The sequence below is a fragment of the Oncorhynchus masou genome, chromosome 12, assembly GCF_036934945.1.
Source record: "Oncorhynchus masou masou isolate Uvic2021 chromosome 12, UVic_Omas_1.1, whole genome shotgun sequence".
In the NCBI taxonomy this organism is placed as follows: domain Eukaryota; kingdom Metazoa; phylum Chordata; class Actinopteri; order Salmoniformes; family Salmonidae; genus Oncorhynchus; species Oncorhynchus masou.
The window spans coordinates 89656274-89670329 of record NC_088223.1 but is presented as its reverse complement, the minus strand read 5'-3'; the positions used below and the strand labels follow the sequence as shown (position 1 = coordinate 89670329).

At 43.7% G+C, this 14056-nt stretch overlaps 1 protein-coding gene across 2 annotated transcripts in view; it reads right to left on the bottom strand.

Annotated features, from left to right (window-relative positions):
* LOC135551029 (rabankyrin-5-like) overlaps window positions 1–13435 on the bottom strand; it is a 36934-nt gene extending 23499 nt beyond the window's left edge. Inside the window, exons 1-9 of one of the 2 annotated variants that reach the window (XM_064982400.1) lie at window positions 13351–13435; window positions 11364–11580; window positions 10900–11018; window positions 10539–10674; window positions 10149–10272; window positions 5409–5558; window positions 3381–3546; window positions 713–917; window positions 176–244 (exon numbers count right to left, since the gene is read on the bottom strand). In XM_064982400.1, coding sequence (XP_064838472.1) covers window positions 176–244; window positions 713–917; window positions 3381–3546; window positions 5409–5558; window positions 10149–10272; window positions 10539–10674; window positions 10900–11018; window positions 11364–11580; window positions 13351–13360 — 1196 coding nt within the window. In that variant the 5' untranslated portion in view covers window positions 13361–13435. Of the gene's footprint in view, window positions 1–175; window positions 245–712; window positions 918–3380; window positions 3547–5408; window positions 5559–10148; window positions 10273–10538; window positions 10675–10899; window positions 11019–11363; window positions 11581–13006; window positions 13313–13350 lie in introns of those variants that run through there. The other variant, XM_064982399.1, reaches the window with a different exon arrangement.
* Between the last annotated feature and the right edge of the window lie 621 nt (window positions 13436–14056).

Genomic DNA, 14056 nt, shown 5'->3' with positions numbered 1-14056 from the left:
TATTTAACTGGGCAAGTCAGTTAAGAACAAATTCTAATTTTCAATGACAGCCTAGGAACAGTGGGTTAACTGCCTTGTTCAGGGGCAGAATGACAGATTTGTACCTCGTCAGCTCGGGGATTCGAACTTGCAACCTTCTGGTTACTAGTCCAACGCTCTAACCGTTTGAACTCACTGTTTGCACTGCAGGAGCTGGTTGAACACAGGCTCGTTCCCCGACACCACCGCTTCATGCAAAGGAGTTCTGGGGAAACAAAAGCGATCAATATGAAGCGCTACCGTATTGGGACAACGAGAAGAAGAAGACCTCAGGTAACTCACACACAAACAGATCAAAACATTCAGCAGGGGTGAAAGCAGACTAACTGCCACGACTGAAACTTTAGTCCATCTCAGATCCATTGTCTGGGGCCGAGTTAACCTCTCCTTTCGTGTCAGAAGTCCTGACCATCATGCTTTTAGGGAAAGGGGATTTATTTTGTACACGGTCAAACTCGCAGTTTAATACAATTCAAGTCTTTTTCAAATAAATCAATATAAAATAATCCATATGACGGAAGAGAGATTTAACCCCCGTGGGACCAGATTCTCGATATAGATTAGAGGCCGATTTCAAGTTAAAGAAGAAATCCGAAAACATTTTAATGGACTTTTGTTATATATATATATATATCACACCAGATGAGGTCATTGAATCAGGATGACCTCCCACCTGCCCTTGCTGTTCTGCATGTTGGGGTTGGCCCCTGTCTTGAGCAGAACCTCAGCGATGTGGGCCATGCCACTCATCACGTCCCCAGAGTGCTTCCTGGGACTGAAGGAACACACCAGGTGCAGGGGGGTCTCCACCGCGCCGACCGTGGCCGCGTTCACCTGGGCCGAGTGGCGGATCAGGAAAGTGGAGGCAAACTCATCACCTTGTGGGGGCGAAGGGAGAGAAGAAAGGGATGAGTGGAGGGGGAAACATGATCTACATCTCCATTCAACGACTGGTTATGTAAAGGTCACGGGAGGCTGGTGAGGGAAGGAAGGCTCATAATTAAGACTGGAATGAAATCAGCCACTACTATGAGCCCGTCCTTCACAAGTAAGGTTCCACCAGCCACCTGTGGCGCAGGTGCTGTAGTGCACAAGTGTGGAGAATCAGAACACACACTGGGGCGTGCCTTAACCTCAGCAATCAACACGCTTTATGTCTAGCCCAGCGTTGATAGGGAGGGTTGTGTTATTGCCTCTAGCCCAGCGTTGATAGGGAGGGTTGTGTTATTGTCTCCAGCCCAGCGTTGATAGGGAGGGTTGTGTTATTGTCTCTAGCCCAGCGTTGAGCGTTGATAGGGAGGGTTGTGTTATTGTCTCTAGCCCAGCGTTGATAGGGAGGGTTGTGTTATTGTCTCTAACCCAGTGTTGATAGGGAGGGTTGTGTTATTGCCTCTAGCCCAGCGTTGAGCGATAGGGAGGGTTGCGTTGATAGGGAGGGTTGCGTTATTGTCTCTAACCCAGTGTTGATAGGGAGGGTTGTGTTATTGTCTCTAGCCCAGCGTTGATAGGGAGGGTTGTGTTATTGTCTCTAGCCCAGCGTTGATAGGGAGGGTTGTGTTATTGTCTCTAGCCCAGCGTTGATAGGGAGGGTTGTGTTATTGTCTCTATAGCCCAGCGTTGATAGGGAGGGTTGTGTTATTGTCTCTAGCCCAGCGTTGATAGGGAGGGTTGTGTTATTGTCTCCAGCCCAGCGTTGATAGGGAGGGTTGTTTTATTGTCTCTAGCCCAGTGTTGTGCCTGAAGCAATATACACGGCTCAAAAAAATAAAGGGAACACTAAAATAACACATCCTAGATCTGAATGAATGAAATATTCTTATTAAATACTTTTTTCTTTACATAGTTGAATGTGCTGACAACAAAAATCACACAAAAATTATGGAAATCAAATTTATCAACCCATGGAGGTCTGGATTTGGAGTCACACTCAAAATTAAAGTGGAAAACCACACTAAAGGCTGATCCAACTTTGATGTAATGTCCTTAAAACAAGTCAAAATGAGGCTCAGTAGTGTGTGTGTGTGGCCTCCACGTGCCTGTATGAACTCTCTACAACGCCTTGGCATGCTCCTGATGAGGTGGCGGATGGTCTCCTGAGGGATCTCCTCCCAGACCTGGATTAAATCATCCGCCAACTCCTGGACAGTCTGTGGTGCAACGTGGAGTTGGTGGATGGAGCGAGACATGATGTCCCAGATGTGCTCAATTGGATTCAGGTCTGGGAAACGGGCGGGCCAGTCCATAGCATCAATGCCTTCCTCTTGTAGGAACTGCTGACACACGAGCCACATGAGGTCTAGCATTGTCTTGCATTAGGAGGAACCCAGGGCCAACCGCACCAGCATATGGTCTCACAAGGGGCCTGAGGATCTCATTTCAGTACCTAATGGCAGTCAGGCTACCTCTGGCGAGCACATTGAGGGCTGTGCAGCCCCCCAAAGAAATGTCACCCCACACCATGACTGACCCACCGCCAAACCGGTCATGCTGGAGGATGTTGCAGGCAGCAGAACGTTCTCCACGGCGTCTCCAGACTCTGTCACCTCTGTCACATGTGCTCAGTGTGAACCTGCTTTCATCTGTGAAGAGCACAGGGTGCCAGTGGCGAATTTGCCAATCTTGGTGTTCTCTGGCAAATGCCAAACGTCCTGCACGGTGTTGGGCTGTAAGCACAACCCCCACCTGTGGACGTCGTGCCCTCATGGAGTCTGTTTCTGACCGTTTGAGCAGACACATGCACATTTGTGGCCTGCTGGGGGTCATTTTGCAGGGCTCTGGCAGTGCTCCTCCTGCTCCTCCTTGCACAAAGGTGGAGGTAGCGGTCCTGCTGCTGGGTTGTTGCCCTCCTACGGCCTCCTCCATGTCTCCTGATGTACTGGCCTGTCTCCTGGTAGCGCCTCCATGCTCTGGACACTACACTGACAGACACAGCAAACTTTCTTGCCACAGCTCGCATTGATGTGCCATCCTGGATGAGCTGCACTACCTGAGCCTCTTGTGGGGGTTGTAGACTCCGTCTAATAATACCACTAGAGTGAAAGCACCGCCAGCATTCAAAAGTGACCAAAACATCAGCCAGGATTCATAGGAACTGAGAAGTGGTCTGGTCACCACCTGCAGAACCACTCCTTTATTGGGGGTGTCTTGCTAATTGCCTATAATTTCCACCTGTTGTCTATTCCATTTACACAACAGCATGTGAAATTGCTTACTAAGTGGACAGTTTGATTTCACAGAAGTGTGATTGACTTGGAGTTACATTGTGTCGTTTAACTGTCCCCTTTATTTTTTTGAGCAATGTAGTACATGACACACTGTAGGGAATGTGCGGCGCCCCCTACCTCTTTGGATGGCTTTGTGCAGAAGGCTCCAACCACTCTGGTCCACCATGTCCACATCTGCCTTGTTGTTGACCAGCGTTGTGGCGATACTCTCCAGTTTACCAGACAGAGCCAGGTCCATGGCCAAGTCCCCATTGTTGTCCAGTTCATTCAGCTTCCCAGGCAACTAGGGATGTGGAAAATAGAAGAACATGTATTCTACTCTACACTGAACAAAAATATCAATGCAACATGTAAAGTGTTGGCCCCATGTTTCATGCGCTGAAATAAAAGATCCCAGATGCACAAAAACCTTATTTCGCTCAAATTTTGAGCACAAATTAGTTTACATTCCTGTTAGTGAGCATTTCTCCTTTGCCAATATAATCAATCCACCTGACAGGTGTGACATATCAAGAAGCTGATGAAACAGCATGGTCATTACACAGGTGCACCTTGTGCCGAGGACAATAAAAGGCCACTCTAAAATGTGCAGTTCTGTCACACAACACAATGCCACAGATGTCTCAAGTTGAGGGTGTGTGCAATTGGCATGCTGACTGTAGCAATGTCAACCAGAACTGTTGCCAGAGAATTGAATGTTCATCTCTTTACAATAAGCCGCCTTCAGCATCGTTTTAGAGAATTTGGCAGTACGTCCAATCGGCATCACTACCGCAGACCACGTGTAACCACGCCAGCCCAGGACCGCCACATCCGGCTTCTTCACCTGCGGGATTGTCTGCAACCAGCCACTCGGACAGATGAAGAAACTGTTGGTTCGAACAACCAAAGATATTCTGTACAAAGCTCATATATGATTGCTCGTCATCCTCACCAGGGTCTTGACCTGACAACGGCACTTTGAATGCAAAGAGAAGCCGTGACCAGATCCTGAGGCCCATTGTCGTGCATTGTCGTTCATTCGCTGCAATCACCTCATGTTTCAGCATGATAATGTGAAGAACAGCGTGTTCCAGTTCCCACCAATATCCAGCAACTTTTGTTGGATCCTGTGTTTTACATTATAGCCATTACCATATATATGATTGAATATTATCTGCTGTTGGCTTGTGTGGATGTATGTATGTGTTATGCAACATAGCTGACTTGAAACATTGTTAAAAGTATCAGGGCCATGGGACTTTCTCATGATGGAAAAATACAGAGAAGCATGAAGACAGGAACTGTTCAAATGAGTTGGGGGGGGCACATTCAGAGTGGGGTGTTGCGAGAACAAGCGGTCTTTTGTTAGATAACAGGAGCCAGGTGCGAGATAACGGTATGGAGCATGAGAACCTGGATGTTCTTCACAAGCAACAGTTACATCTATCAACAGAAGCGCCAAGAGGCGGGGACCCGCATGAGCACCTGCAATAGGCTGAGCAAGTTTAAACCACGCCCAGTCTCTACTGTGATAGACAGTTCCAACCCGTCTGTTGGCCTATCACAGTATAAAGAATACAGTTTAATAAAAAATACATAGTATAAAATCGGTGACTCATTGTTATATTTATCCTGATACCAGATTCGAATTTACGTAACTCTAACACTTTAGACAGCCATTGAAGAGGAGTGGGACAACATTCCACAATCAACAGCCTGATCAACTCTATGTGAAGGAGATGTGTCGCGCTGCATGAGGCAAATGGTGGTCACACCAGATACGGACTGGTTTTCTGATCCACGCCCCTACTTTTTTGTTTTGTTTAAGGTATCTTTGACCAACAGACGAATATCTGTATTCCCAGTCATGTGAAATCCATAGATTAGGGCCTAATGAATTTATTTCAATTAACTGATTTCCTTATATGAACTGTAACTCAGTCAAATCTTTGAAATTGTTGCATGTAATACTTTTTTGTTCAGTGTAGATAGAAAGACATCTAGTTAGCTTCTCAACACTGATCTGTCATCAGCACCCAACAGACTCTGAATTCAGGCCCTGCTCCAGATGAGATAACAGGATATTGGTCTTCAGTGAAACCTGTTACACTGAACATACTTAGGGTTGGCCTCCCGAGGCAAACGTGTGTAAGTGTCGCTCACCTGCGAGTCCATCTCAATGAGGTAGAGGAAGACCACGTCTTCCCTCTCGACCTTGATGGCTTTGTGAAGTGGGAATTCCGTTTTAGACTTAATCATCTTGTAGAGCAGCGGAGCACTCATAGTGCTGAAGTCCTCTTTCCTCAGGTCATCCTGTCGAGAGAAAGATTTAAAAAAAAAATTAAAAAAATGTTTTAATGCTCTGTCATTAGGTTATAGAAATATAGTTTCTAGAACAGACATTCCCATTAAAAGGTGGTCTTAAGGAGGGGTCTTGTCCCATCTAGTACGTCTAGATGGTGCTACATTACGACAGGTAGACGTGGGTTTTGTTTCCAATACTTCATTTCTTTATATTTTCCTTTGGGGCTGGACGAAATGGACTAAACTCCATATCTAGATTCTTCAAATTTATAGGCGATTCACAAGATATATATATACACACACACACACACTTAATATCTCATTTTCTTTATTTTTACAAAAGGTTCTTTAAATACACTTTGTTGAACAATTTAAAAAGTCAATATACTGCATTTCAAACAGTCAGGAATAATGTAATTATTTCAGAGCTTGTAAAATTATACAGAGGTTAAATAAGCCTAGAAACACTAAGACCCACTAATAATTTTATCAAGATAGTTTAACATGCTTTTTTTTTTTTGCAATAATCACTGATCTTGGCTTTCAAGACGGACGGTGGAAATGCAGTTTTTTGATACAAATGTATCCAGAACCATGAACAATGAACATTCACTAATAATGACTAACTTCCTGTAGCAGGAATAAGAGAAAATATACACAGGTCTCATAAACAATCTCTCAATCACAAGCCCACCTGCCAGCTAATCTTTATAATTCTCTATTTTCTAGCTAACAAACGAGAACCGTTATGAATACACCCTCCTCTGCAACTGTTTGCACAACAACAACAACTGTTTTAGATGTTGAAATCAAGTGGCCTACCTGGATAAATTGCTTATTTCTCAGAATGAGAACGAGTTGTCCGATTCTTATTTTAAAAAAGTTATCGTTATGCTCATTGCACATTTATAAAAACACAGACAACTAGAGCACAACAGTGTTTGTCTAAAATGCTGCTAGCTGTACTGTGGTACCTCGATGCCGCGCGCAACAGAAACGGAGAGGAAATATTCACAATCGGGTTCATTAATACCGCCGTTTAAGTAGGGTCGGCTCTGTTGTACATTTTGGGAATTGTGACAAAAAAAAAAAAAAAAAAAAAAAAAGAAGAGTATCGTTACAAAGTACTACTTAACTTTAGTAAAATAACATCTCAATGTGTTTCGGCGCACATATGAGTGATTATGATGGACCAAACCTCAAGTGCAAATAGCGAGTTGAAACGGCTTATTGACAGAGAGGAAGAGATTATATTTTGTCTTTCTTGTTGTGAACGGCAGGGGGGAGGGGCTTGGTGTTGGTGTGGAAAGGTGCACAGGGCATGGGAGGAGGGGCTTGGTGTGGAAAGGTGCACAGACATGGGAGGAGGGGCTTGGTGTGGAAAGGTGCACAGACATGGGAGGAGGGGCTTGGTGTGGAAAGGTGCACAGGATATGGGAGGAGGGGCTTGGTGTGGAAAGGTGCACAGGACACAGAGCATGGGAGGAGGGGCTTGGTGTGGAAAGGTGCACAGAGCTTGGGAGGAGGGGCTTGGTGTGGAAAGGTGCACAGGACACAGAGCATGGGAGGAGGGGCTTGGTGTGGAAAGGTGCACAGGACACAGAGCTTGGGAGGAGGAGCTTGGTGTGGAAAGGTGCACAGAGCTTGGGAGGAGGGGCTTGGTGTTGGTGTGGAAAGGTGCACAGGACACACAGCACAAAAGGAGCGAAGGAGACGAGACCTAAACACTTATAAAAACATAAAAAATGAATAAAAACCATAGATTTTTGCGATACAGTCATTTAGAACATTGCACTAACACATTCCAATGATTTTGATATATCACCCAGCCCTAGTTGTCTGTATTTAATGAAAACACTTCAAAAGGTGTCAAATTGTATTCCTATTGAAATGAGATCCATCTCCTCCTCACTCCAAACCTCTAATCAAAGTCTCTGCCAGAGTAGTAAAAGGTAGAATGACAACAGATTGAGCAGCAGCACGAAAAGCAGTCGGTCGGTCAGTCAGGTGGCTGAAGATGACCAGACATTTCCTGAGTCCTAGTCATATAAAACGTAAACCTTGAGAATCACGGGGCTCTGGAAGACGAGCGAAGGGATTTACGAGGTTATAAAACGAAGGGTTTTCTTGACACAGCAGGGATGGAGAAAAGAGAGATAACTCCAGTCTGGGCTCAGGACTAAAAGACAAGGTGTATTACCCCCCAGAGACTGGACAAATGGATACAGAACAGAGGACTTGTTTCCATGGGGAACATAGTGATACCTTCCAGAGATTCATTCATAGATTATTGAATGCAATCATTTTTCATTGAAGGCATTTTAAAATACATTTATCTTTAGACGAGGACAGTTAAGGAGACAGTATAATCCGGTCTACAGTTGGGATAGTCAGTGTAGTGTTTATCCAATATTCATTTAGCAGCAGAGGCCCCAAAATATGTCATTTTTTATATATAGATATATAGACAGTGCACTAAACATTATGAACACCTGCTCTTTCCATGACATAGACCAGGTGAAAGTAGGGCTGGGCGATATAGCCAAAATATATCACGGTAATTTTTTTATTTTTTTAAATACCAACAAAATGGACGGTATTTGACAGAATTTTTAGTTTTTGAATAATAAAAGCTCTACATTTGCTTTATGGGTAGTGAGTAGTGATCCCAGGGTGCTTTATGGGTAGTGATCCCAGGGTGCTTTATGGGTAGTGATCCCAGGGTGCTTTATGGGTAGTGAGTAGTGATCCCAGGGTGCTTTATGGGTAGTGATCCCAGGGTGCTCTATGGGTAGTGAGTAGTGATCCCAGGGTGCTCTATGGGTAGTGAGTAGTGATCCCAGGGTGCTTTATGGGTAGTGAGTAGTGATCCCAGGGTGCTTTATGGGTGCTTTAGGGTAGTGATCCCAGGGTGCTTTATGGGTAGTGAGGAGTGATCCCAGGGTGCTTTATGGGTAGTGAGGAGTGATCCCAGGGTGCTTTATCCCAGGGTGCTTTATGGGAGTGATCCCAGTGCTTTAGGGTAGTGAGGAGTGATCCCAGGGTGCTTTATGGGTAGTGAGTAGTGATCCCAGGGTGCTTTATGGGTAGTGAGGAGTGATCCCAGGGTGCTTTATGGGTAGTGAGGAGTGATCCCAGGGTGCTTTATCCCAGGGTGCTTTATGGGTAGTGAGGAGTGATCCCAGGGTGCTTTGTGGGTGATCCCAGGGTGCTTTATGGGTAGTGAGGAGTGATCCCAGGGTGCTTTATGGGTAGTGAGGAGTGATCCCAGGGTGCTTTATGGGTAGTGAGGAGTGATCCCAGGGTGCTTTATGGGTAGTGAGGAGTGATCCCAGGGTGCTTTATGAGTAGTGAGTGATCCCAGGGTGGCAACACATACATTCTAAATGGTTTCAATTAGTCTCTCCGTTCTGATTGAATAGTATAAAACAATTCACCTTCAACCAAAACAAATTTCAGCACTTTTATAATTTCTGCATTTCCTGCACCCAATTGCAGTGGTGGAAAAAGTAACCAATTGTCATACTTGAGTAAAAGTAAAGATATGTTAATAGAAAATTACTCAAGTCACCCAGTAAAATACTACTTAAGTAACAGACTAAAAGAGTTTGGTTTTGAATATACTTAAGTATCAAAAGTAAATGTAATTGATAAAATTTACTTAAGTATCAAAAGTATAAATAATATAAAATTTCTTATATTAAGCAAACCAGACAGCACCATGTTCTTTTTATTTACGGATCACTCACTACCCAGGGGCACACTCCAACACTCAGACATCATTTACAAACAAAGCATGTGTGTTGAGTGAGTCCTCCAGATCAGAGGCAGTAGGGATGACCAGGGATGTTCTCTTGACAAGTGTGTGAATTGGACCATTTCCCTGTCCTGCTAAGCATTCAAAATGTAACGAGTACTTTTAGGTGTCAGGGAAAATGTATGGAGTAAAAAGTACAGTATTTTCTTTAGGAATGCAGTGAAGTAAAAGTAGAAGTTGTAAAAAAAAAACTAGTAAAGTACAGATACCAACAAAAAAAACTTCCGTAGTACTTTAAAGTATTTTTACAACACTGCTCAATTGAGATCATTTCCACACTGCCACATAGGGCTGCACGATAGGCAAATAATCTAGGACTTATTTTTAACCAAATGTTGCAATTGTGATTCGACTTGCGAATTCGAGCAAAACTGTTGGAATCATGGAAATAGAATGACTATTCTAATTATATAGTTAGAATATAATAGTGGGCACTTTGAATACAGTGTTGTTTGAGATGACAACGAATTAAAATGCCAGGGACGAGTTAATGTGACAGGGTAGGAACTAAAGTGTTGATAAGTGTTTCCTAGGGGACTCTATAAGCTTTTGCATGTTCTCTTAGCTACTTCATTCATGTAGCGAACATATTCTTCTTTGATTTGGAAGATACTGGTGCAAACAACATGCTGATTTAGGTCTACACCATCACTGGTATTATCAGGCTTTATTAGCTAGCTACGTTTGCTCTTACTCAGTACATTTATTAGCAAGCTAGCTAATAACAGTCAGTGGAACAGTGAACAGTCAGTTGGACGGTCAGTTGGACAGTGGAGACTCACCCAGTGGCTGGCGATGATCTCTCCACAGTAGTTCATGAGGGTTGTGGCGTCCAGCTCCTCGGCCGTCTGGTAGAACCGGATACAGTTTCTCACGTTCACCGATGACATCACCCCTTTCTCGCACCTTTTCCAAGAGAACAAAAAGCAATATTTGAGGACATTGACGTCAATGGGAGATATTGTACAATGCATTCATAGCCTAGAAGATAGGAAAACACAAAGAGCATAGAGGGACTGTGAGTTTTAGATGACAGTCGGTAACAGTGCAGTCACCAACTAATCTACAAACCGTAACGAGTAGACATCTACGAGGCAAGGTCATCAGCGACTGAGCAGAACTGATTCTCTCAAAACACGAACAGTGTGTGTGTCAGGCAGCCCCTTGCCTACCTCTCTCGAAGCAGCTGCAGTTGGAAGCGGTTGGCCAGCTTCATCAGGTCGATGAGAAAGGCATCGTCCTCGCTGAGCTCCAGGTTGTCTGTGTAGGCCCAGCGCAACATTGCCATGGCAACCTCCGGTTTGGCATCTGGAACACCCAGCATGGTCGAAAAGACAGCGTTAACGACCCAGAGTGGAATGAAATGTAACTTTACTTAACTGTAGCCACACTATCAATAAACTGCTTTTAATGCATTTGTTGGAAGACCGTTTGTAGAGCATTTTTTCCAAAAAAACAGTGGTCTATTTTCTTGGGGTACATTCTGGGGCATTGTGACCGGTAGTGTGACAACAGGGAGGATGCTCAACTCACCAGACAGGTCCAGTTCTGAGGTGGAGGCCAGGTTGGCCAGGCTCCAGGCATCACTGCGAGCAGCCAGGACAAACTTGTGAGCGTTGAGTGTCATCTCTCCAACCGTCACCTTCAGATCACTACGAACATGAAAACAAACACAACATAAGTAAGAAAGAATATAGCCCATGTCCATAACTACAGTAACTAGGTGTTGCATATATTTTCCCAGGATTTCGGTAGAAAGCTGTGAATCGTAGAATATAAGACCTTGGTATAACCACCGGAAATAATTGATAATTGTCATTGAACAATGAATATGACATCAATTAATAAAACAATGAATATCACATCAAGTGCAATTTTTCCTTTTTCTTGGCTTTTCCACATTAAGAAAAAAAAAAACCCAGCTGGTCCTCTTTCTGACTGTAACCATAGCAACAGCACATGTTGCTGCATACATTATATCACACCTCTCCCCTCACCTGTACTGGTCCTGCTGGTAGAGCTGGGCCACGATGTCAAGCAGACGGCTGATGAAGGTGTCTCCTGCGCCGGTTCCGAAGGTGTTGGTGGAGCCCTGGCCAGATGTTTGAGCAGCCAGCACGGCACATCGCCTCTCTGTGTCAGCCAGCTTCTGCTGCATCTTCACATACTCCTGCCTCAGCAGGGCAAGGTGCTTCTGCAGCTTGGCCACCTCCTCTGTCACACAGAGAGAGGGAAGAGAGAGTGAGTTGAGAGGTAGAGAGGCAAATAGAGGAGGTGAAGAGAACAGGGAAGCTAGTAGAGAGCCTTATACTGGATTAGGGTTGCATTAAGCACATTCTGGCTCACAATGCTTTGTGTTGTTTGTCCAGATTAGGAAATTAACCAAAATAGACGTTGTACAACCAAACAGTAAAACTAACCCGTCTAATTTTCTCTTACTTTAGTAACCCAAATGAGAGTTGTATTGTTTCAAGGATGCCTAGTATTTCTCAAGGCAGGTTCCTGCCTAGATATAAGCTAGGGATGTTTCTCTTTAAAGCGTATTACGTGTCAGAGCCCACTCAACCCAGGAGTGCACATAACTTCCCACTTCCATTTCCTTCCCATTTCTGCTTACATTTGAGTGAAGACTGAATGCTGAGGCAGCACATAACTTTGCCCTCCCACGGGTCAGAGGGTTAACTAGCTGACTGGCTATAGCTTCATATACAGTCATTGGGCTATTGTCATGGGGAAGGGCCGGCTGCCAGTACCACCTGATCAACGGCCACAGGAAAGGATCACTGCTGCAACAGCAAGATAGGCTGAGCTGTTTAACGAAAAACAGTTTCAGGGTCACATATATTACCACAGTGCAACTTATTGTCACACTTCATTCATAACGTCGCATTCATTTTGAAAAGGGAGGATATGATTGCCAATGTTGTGCATGTTATAAGCTTCTTACCTTCAACTCAGCACTTTTAGACATCTTAAAAATAAACTTTATAGGACCAATAAAAAAAAATATAGCTTTCTCTAAATGTCCACAGCACTTGGGACCACAATGGAAGAGTGACAAGCTTACGCAATCTAGCTAGTGAGAAATGATTGACTGACTTGAAAAAAAAGGGAAATACTAAACGAAATCAATGCATGCAACAGTTAAAAGGCAGCGCATACACCAACTGGTATATCATTATAATTTATACCGAGTAATTAGCAAGCTAGTACTGTAGGCCTCCTCTACATTCACTCTTCGATGAGGCTGCAACCACACACAGCTGAACGTAAACATGTTTAAACTGGCTGTCGTCACAACTAAACAACACATGATCGAGGCACTGACAGTGCTGTCAAAGCAAGCAAATTAACCAATTCATCTTGACTGAAGCCAAATAGATATATCACACTCGTCAAATACTCAAACGTTTTCGCTAGTTACAAGAAAAATACGTGCTCAATAACACATCAGCAATTCTGCATTTGGTTACAACGCTTAATTTCACTATCTAGCATGGTACTGTAGCCAAAGATAGCTAACTAACGGTACATTGTAACATTGTAATGCTCATCATAAAAATGAACCCGTTCTCGGGTCGATTTGCTAAGTTAGAAAAATAATGTTTGCTAATATCAAATGGTCGCGTGGAATAATCACCTTCCTTATGCATTCTGCGTTAGTAAATTCTGCTTTCTTTAGTTACCAATCCCGTTCATTGAGTCCAACCACCCGGCGAATTAAGTGGCTAGCCTGCTAAACTAGCCAACGTTTAGTTGCCTTCTCCGCCCAACCCAACAACATACCACCCGACGAGCTAGTGAGTTGCAAGTGAAAATTAGCAACTAACTGTACAAGACGAAGGGAAGACAGTCGTTTATGATTTTATAACATTGTAAATCCCAACTAAATCAAATACAGTATAGACATTAAAACAATGCATTTAATTCGAGTCTTAGAAAGAAAGGGCGTAAAAAAAAATGTTCAACAAATCAGTCACATACCCTCAGCCATGATGGTTCCGTGGCTTTCTGGTTTGGTATCGCGAGATCACAGAGCCGAAGGTAGGCGGTGACAATAAATTCTCTATTCGACAGGTGTACCAGCGTCTTTCCAAAGTTGCCTTGAAATGTAAGTGGCATCTTTGTCTGATATGCATTGTGAAATAACACACTTGAGAAGTTTCCAAATCTGTATTGACTGCGTACATCTACCTTGCATATTGTTTCAGATCAATTCCACTTGTTCAGATTTATGAGAATGCATGCATTAGGTAATTGTGTTTAGCTATACCTACATGTTATTATGAATGAACTTCATAATCATTTGTGGTTGAAAAGCGTGAGACATTTGCTGGGCATAAGGTTAAGTGGTACTTGCATTGTCAAGACTGGAGCCTGTTCTTGGCACAGATCCCCGAAACCTGCTTTTCTGAGATCTCTGCCTGGCCAGCAGTTCATGTGGGGAAAGGGAATAAGTCTGTGGCAATCACAACACCTCACATTGTGTGAAAGTGATACTTGGCTTTCTTCTGAATATGAGAAACTACTAACACACACACTATTCCCACATTTGTGCCAAGTGACAGTATTCAATTGTTAATTGTTAATGATATCAATGAGTCACGGATACATGCTAAATCTAGCTTAATGTGTTGTGCGACAACTGCATGATACACTATGTATACAAAAGTATGTAAACACCCCTTCA